Source organism: Limulus polyphemus, unplaced genomic scaffold (assembly GCF_000517525.1).
Source record: "Limulus polyphemus unplaced genomic scaffold, Limulus_polyphemus-2.1.2 Scaffold80, whole genome shotgun sequence".
In the NCBI taxonomy this organism is placed as follows: domain Eukaryota; kingdom Metazoa; phylum Arthropoda; class Merostomata; order Xiphosura; family Limulidae; genus Limulus; species Limulus polyphemus.
Window position 1 is genome coordinate 1009612 of NW_013665690.1, and position 17346 is coordinate 1026957.

The 17346-nt window shown below is 32.5% G+C and overlaps 1 protein-coding gene across 1 annotated transcript in view; it reads left to right on the forward strand.

Moving 5' to 3' along the window:
• LOC106467444 (alpha-(1,6)-fucosyltransferase-like) overlaps positions 1 to 13015 on the forward strand; it is a 119036-nt gene extending 106021 nt beyond the window's left edge. The window contains exons 6-9 of the mRNA XM_022396291.1: positions 3550 to 3736; positions 6333 to 6509; positions 7036 to 7189; positions 11133 to 13015. Coding sequence (XP_022251999.1) covers positions 3550 to 3736; positions 6333 to 6509; positions 7036 to 7189; positions 11133 to 11525 — 911 coding nt within the window. The 3' untranslated portion in view covers positions 11526 to 13015. The remainder of the gene's footprint in view (positions 1 to 3549; positions 3737 to 6332; positions 6510 to 7035; positions 7190 to 11132) is intronic.
• Positions 13016 to 17346: the final 4331 nt, after the last annotated feature.

Genomic DNA, 17346 nt, shown 5'->3' on the forward strand with positions numbered 1-17346 from the left:
CACCGTCGACAATTCTGTCCAAAATGGTTCACGCCCCAGAAGAGACGAAGGAACGTTCATACGTTGGAAACGATGATCATGAGGTACCCAAACACCTGCTTTATGAAGTTTTTCCATATTCCTTAGATGTTTACGTATTGTTTCTTGAGTGACATACAATTCCAGGGCCATTTCACGAGTATGTTGCCTTGGGTTAGATTCAACAAGCGTCTTCAGAGCATCAATATCAATTCCAACATGTCAGCCCCTGCCATCGCAGTTTTTAAGGCTAAAGTCACCTGAACGAAATTTGCTGAACCATTGTTGACACTTACAAACGTTCAAATATTTCCATAAACTTCTTTTATATTATTTGTGGCTACAGAGATGTTGTTTCCCTTCTTGTATTCAAACAGCATTTCATGCCGAATGTGCGTTTCGTCGTGTGCCATCACTGTAAGGGATTAGGGTATACTAAACTTTACACATTATACAGGCTACACTAACGTGACGTCTAGGCGTTTCGTTTAACTATTTATAATACGTGATGCACGTTTTTTGGGGGTGGTTAATGAAAGTGTTCCAAAACGTGTTCCTAATATATTTCACTGTGTATTCTCTTTTATTTAATAACTCACGAAGCTGTGCTAAATAACCAAATAACTTATGATTCTAGGCACTTAAGTTGGAAACTACTTGTTTTGCTGGTCAAATAGTTTTACTCAAATTTTAATCTTTTACTATAGATCCTACTCGTTTCAATTCATCAGAGTCAGAACCTACAGGTGTAGTTTGTATTACCATCAACCACTACACTCAGACATAATCACTTTCTTCTTCTGGAAATTACCATTTTATTGATTAAGTAATCAGTGGATTTGCCTATGGCTGTAAACACGTAGAACGTGCCACAAATATTCCATAAACATCTTCATTTCATGGACTTGCTCCCGAAGAAAGGTAAACTCATCTTTAGTTTCGAAATGCGTCTGTACTTTATAATTTTGCTACGAGACGTTTAGAGCCTTCGTGCCATGGCTCAAAATTATTAAAAGTTAAAAAAAATCCCTCATTATATAATTTGCATTTTTTGATATTGGCTCTCGCTCTCCCCTCCTATTTTCAACATATTTTCTGGATACACTGTGTATGAGCAGACAGATTGTGACCAGAATATGGAGGACTACATCGGATTGTCTGACTAGATGTTTTTCTTTTCTTTTACTTAACGAATGTTTCCAATGGAAGTCACGAGAATTTCTGCTTTCTGGGGTTTCACTACTTTACCTGTTCTCGATGTTCATAACCCTTGTTTGGATGTCACTTGTTTAAACCTCATTTCACATATCTCTGTTATTGATTCCGAAATTCTGATCTGTAGTGAATTCACTGCCCATCATCTGTTTTAAGAATCATAAAATGTTGATTCTAACCTATTATTCTTGGAAAGATTTCTTAGTGAGAAGAAACTTGTTCTGCTTTAAAACCGGAACTCCTACTCATATCAAATTGTCAACACTACATGCCATCATCATCTCTAACTACATCACTGACAACTGAATGTGGACTTGTCCACCTAGACATATTTTGAAGTGGTCCCTTTCCATACTTTATGAATACAAATTCTTCTTTATTGTGAAGTCGTTTCCTCTGTTTGGCATTATAATGGTATAGATAGAATTGAATATTTTTCTACTGTGGATACTTTTCTAAACAATTAAGTTTTTGAGATAGATTTCTCTATATGTTTGTGGCGATCTTGATAAAGGCTATATAACTGCTTTCCTTTGCACTTGGCTCCATAAATGAACTTTACTGGAGAGTCTCTTGGTGAAATACTCACTGCAGCAAATTCATTGCACTTTGTCACTATAGTACATACCATTGCCTCTTGCAACACTTCAATCAGGTTAATTTACATGTTCATCGTTTTTCTTGTCACAAGCGAGCAAGCTATCAGAACTACTGTTTGTTTTTTATATTAAAGTTACTTTCAGTACCAGCACTTGGGAGTAATCATGGACGTGCTTACATATTAGCTTTTGTAAACACTTTTACATTTTCAGGAAATGAATGTATTGACTCTCTTGACAAGAAGGTTTAGAACAAATTTTCACATAAAATATGTCTTCTTAGCTTGCGCAACTTTCACCTTTTCCCAGTTTTCACACTCGATTTGTTCCTGGAAGCTACAATGGATCTCTTTTCATACTAGGAATATCACATTTGTTATTCTATAAACATCCTATTGTCCATTATAGATGACTAGATATTACTTACACGTGCCTCTATCTTGGTACTTGTGCACTAAATTCCACTTTAATTGTTTCGAAAAATCCAGATAATTATAGAAGAACTTTTTAGTTCAACCAACGTTTCCCCTTTGCGGCTTCATCAGGGCTGTTTGAATCCGCAAACGCGAAACGTTGGTTCAAATAAAAAGTTATTTTATAATTATGTGGAGGTTAAAGGTCGTTATTCTCTAATCTTTTAATCAAAATGTGTAAATCCCTTCAGTGTGCACTACAAATTTTGAAGGACAACAAAATATAATTACATTTAATATGGTATAAAAACTACAAATTTCGAAACAATTAGCCATGTCCTTTTGGAATGCCTCTTATATTTTTTTCCTTTGAGTTAGACTCTGGCATTTACCAATTAATATAAAAGTTTCAATTTGAAAAATATTTTTATGTCCAAAAACTGGCATGACTAAGTCTCTTTTGAACTCATATGTTATTAGCTATCTTCAAATTTTTGCATGCTACTTCACCGCTAGATTTTCTTTAACAAGTATTTCAACTGCCGTTCGTGTTGTGTATGATTCAAATAGTTGTAAATAAATGAAAATAAAAACAAATTTGAAATTACATTTGAGATCATGTTACAATAATCTAAAACATTGATTTTAACTCTTAGTCATTTTATGATTATCAATGCAGATGAAATGAAACAACTCAGAATATAGAAATATGCTAAAAGCTCACCAAAAATCTAGTCTTAAACCAGCAACATTAAACTGGTTCATTATTATTACAGTTGTACCATATCCCAGAATGGGATAAGTATTAATTATAAGAAAGGAATGTACAATCCGTATTGTTTGTTTGTTTGTAATTAAGCACAAAGCTACACATTGGGTTATATGTACTCTGCCCACCACGGGTATCGAAACCCGAATTCTAGCGTTGTAAGTCCGCACACATACCGCTGTGCCACTGGGGGGGGGCGTATTGTTTGGAAAAGGATTCCTAGTTTGTTTGCTTGTAATTAAGCCCAAAGCCACACAAAGGGCTATCTGTGTTTTGCCCAATCTCTTTACTTCGAGATTTAATACAAAATGAAATATGATAATAACAAACGGAGCAGGGTTTTTATTATAGGGATATTAACTTCTCCTAATTTCGTGCACTATAAAACGTTATACAACTTTTTAATACATAGTAATGAGTCTATATCCATTTAGATTTAACTTTACCATATTAAAACATTCATTCCTAATGATTTACTCTGCTCTCAAAAAATAAAACAAACGAACAATATTTTATTATATTCTGTTATTTCCAGATTCCAACTTTAGAAGTCTGATGGGAGCTCTACCAACTGATATTGCTTTTCGTTTAATGCTAGCACACGGCAAACCACTAGCTTGGTGGTATGGCCAGTTTCTAAAGTACATTCTTCGACCGCAAGAGGGACTTTTGAAAAATGTACAGACGGTCAGAATGTCAAGTTATGAACACCCGATTGTTGGGTTAGTACAATAGGTTATCGATTTCACTCGTTTCAGAGTAAAACATAATATTTAAGAAAAGAAACGATTTTGAATAATACGTACCTGAAATAACCTCTCCCAAGTATCTTTAACCATAACTTATACAAAAATCGCTGACTTGTTTTCTGTATGAGAAATAATTTATGCTATTCTGGTATTTTAAGGTGCACTTTCTCAACTGGTAAATAAGTTAGGTATTATAATAACAGTAGGTTCAAAGAGAATGAATGTGGTGTTTGCTTAAATACAACTCTAACAAAAGCAAAGAAACTGATACAGTTGTTTCACTTCGATAGAAAATAAAAACACTTTATCAAAGAAAATAAAACGATGGCAGATAAGTTTCTCTGTATGCTAAGCAACAGGAGATTTGAAAATTTTAAACAATTTTGCTGGTCTACCACAAAGGTGGTTTTGATTAGTCAAAGAAAAACGAAGACAATGGGAATTTTAACTAGGTAATAGCTTTACTTTAACCTATATTCAAGTTTGATTTGGTTTGAATATCGCACAATGCTACATGAAGGTTATCTGCGCTAACCGTTCCTAAATTAGGAATGAAAGACTAGAAGGAAGACAGCTAGTTTACCAACGAATAGTGGGATTGACAGTCCCCATGGCTGAAAACGCGAGCATGTTTGGTGGGATGGAGATTCGAACCCTCGACCCTCAGATTGCGAGTCAAGCACCCTAACCACCTGGCCATGCCGAGCCGAAAAACTTGATTGGTGATTGGAGGGAAATGTTTGTTTGTAGTTAAGCACAAAGTTACACAAAGGGCTATCTGTGCTCTGCCCACCACGGGTATCGAAACCCGGTTTCTAGCATTGTAACCCTATCAGTACTTGCTAGAAGATCATGGCACTAACGTGACGAAACTAGACTCGTTGTCAGAGAAGGGTAATATAAGTTTTTCCTTGTTTTAAGTTTCGTATATGTCTAGCTCGCCAGATGTTGTGACAAAGGTTTAACGACTTATCTAGGGTTCTGGTCACGTCAGAACTTAACACACCTGCACCTCTTTATCAGATTATCACTGTTTACAGCTAGTTATATGCTATTCTCATAAAATGTTTAGTCAAGACCCGTATGAAAGTTAAAACTATTACCTGCACAAATCTGAATAATTATGTGTTTGTTTTCTATTTATGGAGTTTTTGAGTCCTTTCTAACTCACCGTATAGTAACCTAAGTTAATATAGGTGTGTGAATAATATTGTGGTATTGCACCTAATTTATTATTCGATATTGAATAGCGGAACCAGGATTTAATGATTATGTTACAGATTTATTTCATTTTCTTCATTACAAAAGGCTTAACTATATTTGGTTTGCTGACTCAAGCTATGCTGATGAACCTTGAATAGGAGAAACTGTAGTCAACAGTAAATGGTTCAGCAAATCAATGAATACATTAGGTCTGTACGTCAGAGGTTATATCTTCAATTTCACTTTTGGTGGAAAGAAAATAAAGTTTTAAAATAATCATGTGTTTTTATGTAATATCTACACGCTACACTAATATTTTCAATTTATAAAGAATTGGAACAGAAACGTAAACCCAGAACGTCATTTATATATTATTTGATATAAATATGAAACTTACAACGAGTTTACGATTTCTTATTACTGCATTCGTGATCTGTATTGCTTTATGGAAACATATAAAAATACTTATTATAGTTATTATATAATTTGCTCTCAAACTGTGTAATTATTTTTGCGTAACACAAATTTATGGAATAGTCTAACTTATAAGGTTAATTTTGTTAAACAACTTTGTTTGTACGTGATATTTTAAGAACAGAACTTGTTGAGGATCATACATGTAATGCTCACTTTGTAACAGAAAATCATAGTATTTGAAATAACTTGATTATTTCCTGGGCAAATATTGAATTTTCAACAAAACGTAACTACCTGAAATACACATCTCCAATAACAGTTGCTTATCGACTAATTGAAATAACTTATCTCCTGTTAATAATGTCTAAATATGATCCAGTGGTTAGCGTGCCGGGCTGCGGATTTCACGTGAAAAATGTGAGCTCGCGACATGCTCCTAAACACGCTCCATGCTTTAGCTGTAGAGCGTAATTATAAAAATGACAGTCAATCCCACGGTCAGTTAACTGAGTGGTTGTCCTCCCTCCGGTCAGCAATTTTAAATTTCGGATGATCATTCCTGGATATTAATGGCCTCTGACCTAGCCAGATAACCATGTGTCTAATAAGATGATTGTGAGGTTAAATATATCAGAACCAATACTATTTAATATATGTGATCTGTATCTGTTTATACACAATAATTGGCAGTTAGTTAATCATTTGAAGCCTAACCTTGCATTCCAGATCATTTCAAAAAGTAATTAGAATTTTAGTAGCCTAAATTTTTAATACGTTTTCTTCGCTTATTGACCCTAAAGTTCGACTAAAATACTTTTTGGGAACGATAATTTAAAATCGATAAATAGATCTATTAATTTCAAGAAAACAACTTGTGTATCAGTAGGAAATGTTCAATATTTAATTGTATGAATTAATTATCATATTGTTATAAAATTGCTGTACACAGGATTCACGTGCGACGCACGGATAAGATAGGAAATGAGGCAAGTTTTCACCCAATAGAGGAGTACATGTTGCATGTTGATGACTTTTATAGACGTTTGGCGCTTGTGAAAAACGTGAACGTTCGTCGAGTGTTTGTTGCAACGGATGATCCTAAAGTACTGATCGAGTGCAAAAAGAAGTAAGAAAAAAAAACTTATACTGTCAGTTAATGTTATTAATAAAAACAATAATTATATCAGGAGTTCTACAAAAAGGGACAAATTACGAAGATCCCTCTATCTCTTTAGTCCAGAAGTAAAACACCGTATTCTGTACAATTTTCAACAAGAGCAGGTTTCGGTTTCTTGGTCTGGATGATTTAATAGAACGTTGATGATGTATTTTAGAACATAGTCTCATGTTATAGTACAGATGTATTTCAATGTTTTGAAGACATTTTGTAGTTAATAATTACTGATCATTATTCTCTTTTACAAATATGTTTAACTATTGAACTGATTGTTTATCATCTTGTTTAAATTTAGAATATTATAAAATATAAGCAAATTAATGTATAATTTCTTCAAATTTACAACACAACATGAAAGAATCTCACAAACCTAATTTAACATTGTTTGCATAGTCTTTTAATATTAAGGTTTTTATCCTTTTGATTTATTTTAGTCAGTTTACTAATTCGATGCGTCCGTGTTGATTTCATTTAGATATCCCAATTACGTATTCGTGTTCAACTCAGAAGCTACGGCCACCGCTAATAACGAAAAAACTCGATATAGTAATTCTTCTCTAGTAGGAGTAGTAACGGATGTGTTTCTTCTGGCTCATTCGGACTTCCTTGTCTGTACTCTCTCCTCAGGGGTACGTATATGTAGTGTATAATGACTCATATTTCCCTCCAGATTATTCACATTTCAGTTTCTCTACTCCTTTTTTACCAGAAGCATATTAGTTATTATAGATTGATCTGTTCCTTGTTGGTCAGTGGTAAATATATGCAGACGTTACTGGTAATTTGAAATTAACTTGTAATATGTTGTTTAAAGTAACGTGTATAACGAAAAACTAAACATAAATGACTTATTACCATAGATACGAAATTGTGATATGGGATATTATCACATGTGTTGGAACGCATTCTATTCATAAACATTTCAATACATTCTAGACAGACTTTTATGGCGCTTGATTAGCAGATCTTTCTGAAAATCTCTTTCTTCGTTTAAACTTGTTTTTCGGAAGTGCAAAAAAAGCTCGCTTAAAAGATTTTTTGCAGCCTAACTTATTTAAACGTGAAAATTCAAAGAGTCTGTTTGTTTCTAATTAAGCACAAAGCTACACAATGGGCTATCTATGCTCTGCCCACCACGGGTATCGAAACCCGGATCCTAGCGTTGTAAGTCCGCAGACATACAGCTGTTCCACTGGGGGGGCAAAAAAAATCAAAGAGAAATTAGAAATTGAATTGAAAATTACTGCGCATCTGTCATTAGTATTTTCTTTTCGTTAAAATATACACAGTTTATGAAACTAATATTATTTATCTATCTATCTATTTATATCATATATATATCAAACCAAAACATCAGTAAGATTCACCTGTTTATACGAATATGAAAACACTCCACTATCAGACTTTTCTTTAATAATTTCTTCTACCGGGTTCATGACTTCAAAGGTCACTCTTCAGAATATCGTCTTTCTGAGAATCTTGAACAAAAAAACATATAAATACCGCTTTTCAACTAAACATTAATAATATAAATATAAATACATATATCTTGCAACTGATTTTATTTTAAGTAATTCAGAAATTGGGTATTTTTATGTAATTTCTAAAATTCGCAATTCAAAAGAAATTAATGAATTATTGTTCGAAACAAAAATTGAATACATTGATATGGGGAAATCACCTAATATTCCAGTTATACCAATTGTGGGAGGAAATAAAAAAAAATACTGAACATTTAAGTGACCTTTTAGACTCAATGTTAAAACCTGTTTTCTCTCATACTTCTAGTCTTATTAGAGATGATTTTGAATTTGTTGAAAAATTGCCAAGAAAATTAGAAGAAAATCAGAGTTATGTTTCTTTAGACGTGGGAGATCTGTATCCAAGTGTTGAATATGATTATGGACTTAAAGCTGTCGAGAAGTTTTCTAGATAAATACAAAGAATTAAGTCATCGCAGATTTAATAAAGGTTTATCTTAAAAGGTTTAGATATAGTTTTAAAAAGTGTTTTTTTTCTTATGAGGAGCAAATCTTTCACCAAATATCAGGTACAGCAATGGGCACAAAAGTCGCTCCAACTTATGCTAATTATTTAATATACTACCTAATTATTTTAAAGATAATATTGTAGCTCAGGTAATATATTTAGATAGTTGTTTTGTAATATGGAAATATACTCAAAATATTAATAAATTTGTTGAAATTAAGTTTACCTTCCAAATATATAATAAGAAAGGGTTGTAATTTTTAGATATGTTGGCACGTGTTTCAGGAGGAAAGGAAATTATAACTAATATTTTTTTATAAACCCACAAATTCTCATCAGTATGTAGATTTTTTAGTAATCATCCTAAACATATAGAAATAAATGCTCCTACAAATCTTGCAAGTAGGTTATATCATTCGGTTTCCAATGAAGAAACGAGAGGTAATAGATTAGAGGAATTAAACAAATTTTAGTTCAGTCTCACTACCCGAAGAAAGTTATATTAATAGGTTTTGAAATTGCTAAAAATAATTTTTTTGATAAAGAACATTTAAACAAAGAGATTAGTAAACCTAAAGATAATGTTATACCTTTTGTTGTGACGCATTGTCCAAATATACATATTGATATTTTATTTGTTCATAAACAAATAGTATAATAAAAAACTGAATGATGTAGTCAAGGTAACCTAAACATTTGTATAGATTATGGAATAAACCTAAAAGAAGAGATTTTTCTGAAAAAAGGTATCTTCAGTTGTGACAGAAAAACTGTTTTTTATGTAATTTAGGTTGTATGAAACCTACCAAAACAATAAAGAATAACAACAAATAAATGTTGTTTTGTATTAACAATTTATTTAATTGCAATTCTAAGAACGTAATATATATATTTTAAAATGTGTAAATTACGGTGAATTACACATTGGTGAAACAAATAATTTAAGATTATGAATAAATTTACATAAATTCCACGTCAGATGTACCGAAAACAGTCAATTAAATGCCAGTAAACGTTTTATTGAATGTATCTTAAGAAAATTTGAAATTCTAAAACAAATATATTTTTATGTTTTCCGTTTTGGGGAATGTGACATAAAACATAAATGTTTTATCAATTTTTGGCGCCACTTCAAATAGATAGTAGTAAGAGGGCAGAAGTAATTGGTTGTGTAAATACAGTAGAATTGTAAAACCGTGAAAACAGTAAATATTACTTACAGAAAAATAAGTAAAGGTATGAAATTATAGTGTAAATTTCATTTCTATGATAATAATAAGAAAAAATATAATAAGGTTATAATTTAAAATGAAAAGTATATTGACTAATTCTATTTATTTTTGAACATTTGTAATGTACTTAATTTATACACGTACTGTGTTATATGCTTGTACATTTGGAAAGTATACGTTTTTAATTTAGATTATTTATGTTTAGTTGAAAAGCAGTATTTGTATGTTTTTGTTACAGTTTCCAAGTAAAACTATTTCTTGAAGAATGACCTTTGAAGTTACGAAACCGGTAATAGAAATTAATAATAAAAAAGAAAATCTGATATTCCAGTGTTTTTTTTATGTGTGTGTGTGTGTGTGTGTATCTAACAATAACTTGAAAACAATATTACTAAATGCATGATGTTGTTACTTGTTTTAGGTTTAGTGTATTTGAATGCTTCACGAGTATTTAACTTTAAACTTCTCAATATCATTTTTAACAATTCTAGACAAGCCATATTTTCATAAAAATCTAAACTAGATAATATATTTAGATGTGATGTTTTATAAATCCAAATCTTGTTCTCTATAGCAATACCCTGAAACTTAGGTCTACCCTTCTTTTCTCATCTGTAATTCACTTTGTCCTCTCCCCACACAAATATCAACTAATTTAAATCGTGATATATCTATATATATATATATATACCAAAAGTTTTTCTAACGTTTCTTATGCCCACGGCAAAAAATACAAAGCTACATAACGGACTATCTGTGCTCTGCCCACCATGGGTATCAAAACACGGTTTCTAGCGTTGTAAGTCTGCAAACATACCCCTGTGCCGTTACAAGAATCACGTTATAAAAATAATGTTCGTTTTGTATGACACTCAAAGATGTTACACGTAGCAATGCATAATTAAAAATACTTTAGTATTTTCTTTTTGATTTCGGTTAATGTTATTTCTTTACAGTGATTGCCATATAGGAGTTAATATTTTAGGGAATCATAAAAATTAGTTGATTTGTTTTTCATTCTACAGCTCTAAAGGAATGTCTGGAAGGATCTTTGAAAATTTCTTGATATATATTTTCCAATCAATTAAACGTTGTAGGTCCTGCAGTTTAATTTTTAACAAAATTCTTGTTAAAATAAAAAGGATGTAATAGAAAAATACATACACGTGTGGATGAAGTAAAGTGAAAAATGTAGTTTCTTTAAGTTATTAAAATAACAAAACTAACTTTAAAATGTCGGTTTTAATAGTTTTACTGGGAGGCCTGAATATTTCAAGACACTTCCAGAAGACAGGCTGATTTTTCCTTTAAATTAGAACTGGAAATTTATTATTTTTTCCACTCCTTACAGCTCTGTCGAGTGGCATACGAACTGATGCAGACACTTCACCCAGACGCCTCAGCCATGATCCGGTCACTGGACGTGGACCACCACTATGCTTGGGTTTTACCCCCAGCTCGTGTAGCAGTCTACAAGCACGTCGCACATTCTAAAAAAGAAATGGCTCTTGAAGCTGGAGATACGATTTACAAGAAGAATGCATATGATGTTCTTGATGAAGCCCTTCACAAAAGATCGTGGGATGGTTATTCTATCGGAACTAATTCTAGAACAAAACTTTCTGCAGCCTTCCTCACTTACAAAACTATACAACAGTACCCTTCGGTTATTGATTTTCCTAAATATCCTGATTATAACGTTTCACTTCCACCTTTTGACTTTGATAACTTAGCTAGTTCGTGATAATTTAAAATTATTTTAAAACTTCTCACAATATACATCTCTGTATAAACGTTTTAATTTGTAGCCCGATTTTGTGTTTAACCCTAGCTGAATTCAGTTTTCTAACTTACAATGTGTTATTGATACACCGAGTATATATATATATAGCAAGCACTATAAGTACAGTTGTGGTATATTTGTGCCTAAAAATGCCTTCCGAAAAATTAAAAATAAACAAGCGTAATGATTATGGAAAAAAATATTTCAAAAATCAAAGAAATGCATACACTGTTCACAATATTTATATTTTGTAACAAGAGTTCTGCACCTAATGAGATGAGGTTATCCAGTGCTATTGCCAACTGATGCCTTTTCAGGGAGGTACAGATGAGCCTCACTCACCTCTGCAGATACCGCCAGGCCTTTTTGATGTCTTCCTGTATAGTTAGAACACTGACAGACATTTGCGTTGACTACCCTTGTCCTGACCTCTTACTCGTTTATTCTGCAAATATCTAAAACAGGCTTCACTCCAGTTGGCTGTTCAGGCTTGGTAGTTGTGTATATTTCTCCATCTTACTAAGATCAAGTCTTGTTGGAAACTTCCTTGGAGAGTTCTTTGGCAACTTAAATGTGGTTGATGACAACATCTGGCAAGAGTGGCTCCATGAAATTATGGGTTCCATTTTGGCAAGAGAAAATGTTGTTCCTTCAGTCGCTCCTTTCCAAACTTCACGGGGTTACAGATGAGTGACAACGGGTCAATTATTAACTTCTCCACTTGGCTCAAGTTTAAACTTTTTCTTTGTATAACATGTATGATAGCTTGATTACATGTAACTGTACACATCTTTCATGTGATACTAATTTGTCCTGCGCCATTATATAGTTCATTCTTTTACGTTGACAGTGATACTAATAGTGGAATTTGGCTCTTAGGACCTGCTCATGAATGACAGATGGTCTTTGCAGCTCTCATTATCTTAGCTGGGAACTTTTTCGAGGATGATGTTAAATGAATGTTGAATGTGTTCTCTTCCATTGGAATGTCCTCCAACATCAAGACATTTGGAGGACATTCCATTTAACTGATCCAACAATAACAAGAGGTGAGACAACAAGAATAAGGTACAATTCATTAGGCAAGTCCAAAATGTCAGTGGGATTGCTGATGGGTTCTCATTGAAAATCTATGGTTTCAGCGCTCTTTGTATCAGCATTATTTTCTCAAGCTACAAATCCCTATTTTGACACCACTAAAATTGATAACTACTGTAAACATGGAGTCAAAATAAGGATTAGCTTCAGAAAATAATGTAACCTAAAATGTAGACATGGAGTCAAGATAGAGATTTGTAGCTTGACAAAATAATGTAGACACTATTTTCAGACAAATTCGTGTACTTTCTTTAAAGTTCCTAGTTGTAGGCTTGAAAATACAATCTGTACATTTTAATTCAACTTGTTTCTTTCACAACCTCTATTCACCTTTTAAATTAACAAAAACATCGGTTTTGTGTTTTTTACTCTTAATATAATTTTCTATGGCTAATAGGCTAAATGAACATTTTTTTTTCAATAATTGAATAGAGAAAAACGATTCATTTTTTATACAATTATATTTCGGCACTATGTTTTCAGAAAATAAACTTGCGATAAGATTTAAGATAAGGTATTACTGATTCACATAAATAGTAAAATAAAAATGTTATTTATCTGAAGAATAAAAATTAGTCAATTAGATTTGTTTGCAGTTGATCACAAAGCTGGACAGTGGGCTATCTGTATTGTGCATATTACTGGTATAACAGGTATGTTAGCGTTATAAGCCATTAGACCTATAGCTGAGCCACTCGTGTATTTGGTAAAGTTGGATACAGAAGCTTAGCATATGTAAATAGAGTCAGGGCATCACAACTCTACCATTTCCTGGTCAATCACAATATAGATCCTCCTTTACTTATCCTAGTGCCCGGCATGGTCAGGTGGTTAGAGCGTTCGACTCGCAATTTGTGGGTTCGAATCCCCGTCACACCAAACATGCTCGCCCTTTATGCCGTAGGGGCGTTATAATGTGACAGTTAATCCTACTATTCGTTGGTAAAAGAGTAGCCCAAGATTTGGCGGTGGGTGGTGATGACTAGCTGCCTTCCCCTTAGTCTTACACTGATAAATTAGGGACGGCTAGGGCAGATATCCCTCGTGTAGTTTTGCACAAAATCCAAAAAACAAACAAACTTATACTTGTTAAAGCTTCTCAATAAACACACCTCCCTGGACTTTCTAACACAGATTCTGGAAACCAGGATTATTGGCGTTGTCTAAACGATGTATGTGCACGTTGCTGCCCAAAATATAGCAAATAGCTGTACCACAAAGCATTAATACACTCATATTTGTCATTATTATGTATGGTTTCAGGATAAACTGGAGTTCATTAAAAAATTTTTTATCGAACTCTTACTTGCTTCAGGTAAAAACAACAAGCAATCAGTATGTTACAATGCTAAGTCTACGCCAATTATAAAATGTAAATATACGGATCTATGTCTACATAGAATAAGTCACTGAAAGACAAAATAAAACGTAAGTGCTTTTACTTAATAATATATACATTTAGATTAGTTGAACAGTGTGAAGTAATGAAAGCAAATAATGTCACCTCCTAACAACGTGCATTGACCAAAGTGTAACATTTAATTACAAATTAATTGAAAAACATCGTAAAATATTTATCAACGCAATTAATAATTTTCCCGAATATAATTGGAAATACCACTAATAATACTGAACCCATCTTAAAAGTTGAAGAATGTTTAATTATTTTCGTAAATATTACATCGAAGAAATTTTAATGTATCCAAGAACCAAATTCATCAGAAAATATTTTTCTTTACATCTGTGACATCGGAGTGGAATGTATGTGTGTGGTGAATTATCGGCACTGCAAAAACTGTAACTAGCTTCAAAAACTTTCTGGTTTAAGATTTCACCCTTACTGGTGAACAGCTTGACATTCATTATGATGTTCTTTGTGAGAATGATGCTTGATGGATACATCATAACTTAACACAAAGCTTTACCAAGTTTTGTGTTAATGCATCAGTCTTTTTTAGGGGTTGGCTCAACAAACTACTCTAGGAGATTATAAAGAGAGGCTATTACAATTCACATTATATCTGTTTTAATCCTTTCATTGTAGTAGAGAACCCAGGATATCACGTATTCCTGTTTATTGTTTAAAGTTGTCTTTCCAGCCAGTAGCTTTATATTTGCTCCTCTAGCTTCTTCCAGGGTCATTTTCAAACAAGTATTACAAGATCAATAAGACCCAAAATTGCAGAATTATAAATCGTTAATGTTAACATTAAATCACCCAAAGTGGAAAGAGAAAATTATGTATAAATCAATAGTATTATGCACTGAAATGCATGTATGAGAGTCAAATGATACCTCTTTAGGCCAATACTGCTTTTTTTCATGTTTCATAATTTACACAAAGAATATACTTTTAATCTTCTCGATACGAATAGGCCAAAGTGTGTATGTTACGACCTTCGTTACAGGGTTGCATTCAAAATTCAGTTAACTACTTTATTATCAATATATGTAAATGGACTTGGCATCAGTACCTAGTTATACAATTATATAAGTTTTAACTTCTAAATTTCAAAAGCAAATATTTAAATAAATTTTCGGTCTTAATTTTTCTGTATCGCATGACATTTGTTCGCTCCGAAATGCACAATTTAGGTAATCTTAGAAAGTTATCAGGTGAGATAAGAAAACTATAGAACAAATCTAATAACATATGTAAACTTTTCAAGCGCAGATTTTTCTCACGTACAATCTAAGCAAAAATAAATAGCAGCATTTTATTTTATGCTTTGTCAAAAAGGTAGCATCTTTTCAGATGTCACAGCTTCTGTGTGTTTACAAAACATTTTGTTTTTCTGTAGAACATTTCAATCGTCTTTGATTTATAAGTATAAAACATCAGACCTCTAAAAGGTCGATGAAGAATCTAGTTAATATAATTTTTTGTGTGTGTAAATAAGTAAATAATTCATGCCATACATTTAAAACGTTACAGTGTTTCTTTGTAATTAAGCACAAAGCTACACAATGGGCTATCTGTGCTCTGCCCACCATACGTATCGAAACCTGTTTTCAAGCATTGTAAGTCCGCTGTGCCACTGGGGGGCTAAAATGTACAAATCTTTGTTGTTTTTCAGTGGAAGTTTGTTAATATAAAATTATATAACTGATTGAAAATTACCTATAAACATAACCACTAGCAAATTCATTCACGACACGTAATGATATTAAAGGTCAGTTGTGTGGTCTTAACATTACTCATAGTTTAAAGTTCAGGAACACCAGTTCATCAATATAAGAAGAGTGAAAAGATTGCTCCAAGTATGATATATTTAAAGTACATATTTTCTGCTATACATATTCTGTATACTCAGTTTTATATTAGTCTGCATCAAATGTATTTTTTAGTTTGTTTTTGCATTTTACTACGTACAAAACTATGTTTTAACACAAATTTCATACAGTCCAAACGACATTATTTGTTTTATAAAGGACAGAAATATGTTTTTCACGTTTTCCATCAAATATAATGGTATCAGTCTTCAAATATCTAATATAATGGTTATTGCTCAGCTACACAGTTGATCAGTTATCATTTTGTTTATACTGACTTTAGCAAACTTCCTACGACTTTTGGTATGACAACATGACATATAGTTAAATTTAATACTGAAAGATTAAAGTTTTATACTTAAAGCATATGTCCTATATCAGTATTGTTAACAAATCTATATAATTAAACAATTAATTGTTTATATTAAATATTTGCTTACATTGTGTCTTATGGAGAATTTATACTAAACGTCTATGTTAAAGATTTCAGTTTGGTAAGTAAGTAAATAAGTACATTGACAAGCTGAAACTGTATGTTATGGATGAACCTCTTGCAATAGCTTGACTTAAAACCAGAGTTTGGATTAATGAGTCAACAATGATTATAATAGTGTGTTTTATCATCTCAGCTCAACTGATGAAGAAAAGGGTGCTAATGGTACTTATTGGCTGTACACTGTGAAGATGTAACAGACAGCTCTAGTGGTCAACCGAGATTTTGTGACAAAATCCTCATGGCTATGCCTGGGATTAACTGCCAGATCAGCAGCAAAGATGGTTATTATTAAATCGATGATTGAAAGACATTTGTGCTCTTGCTGTCCAACCTATAGTGTAGTGTTTCCTAATAAAATGTTTGGAATATATTTTTTGACTGCTAGGTCATTAGGTTGATAAACCAACAAGGGTAAAAAGCTTTGTCACTCTTGAATTTTGAGATATTTCGTGGTGTTTTAGAAAAAATAATGAATATATAATATTTTTGTGAGTACGAGCCTATTACAAGGAGCTAGAATGATAATTATCTTTAGAAATCAATGGCTGAAATGGCCTTGCAACCCTTGCTTTCTAGGCCATAACGTAGTGTTTTCCTACGACATATATTAACTTCGTTTCGAGATTATCACTCAGTTCCCAGCAGCTAAGACAGATAATTTCAGCTTTTGGTAGAGTTTCTTTATGACTAAAATGTCAACATTATAAATCAGTTACCAACATTATGGATAATCATTTGGTTGATAAATCAATAACTGAAAGGAAGTAAGAATTCTTGTTTTTCAAGTTATTTTGTGGTGTTTCTTGATGATTGTTTGGTTGTTTTTGAATTTCGCGCAAAGCTACACGAGAGCTATCTGCGCTAGCTGTCCCTAATTTAGCAGTGTAAGACTAGAAGGAAAGCAGCAAGTCATCA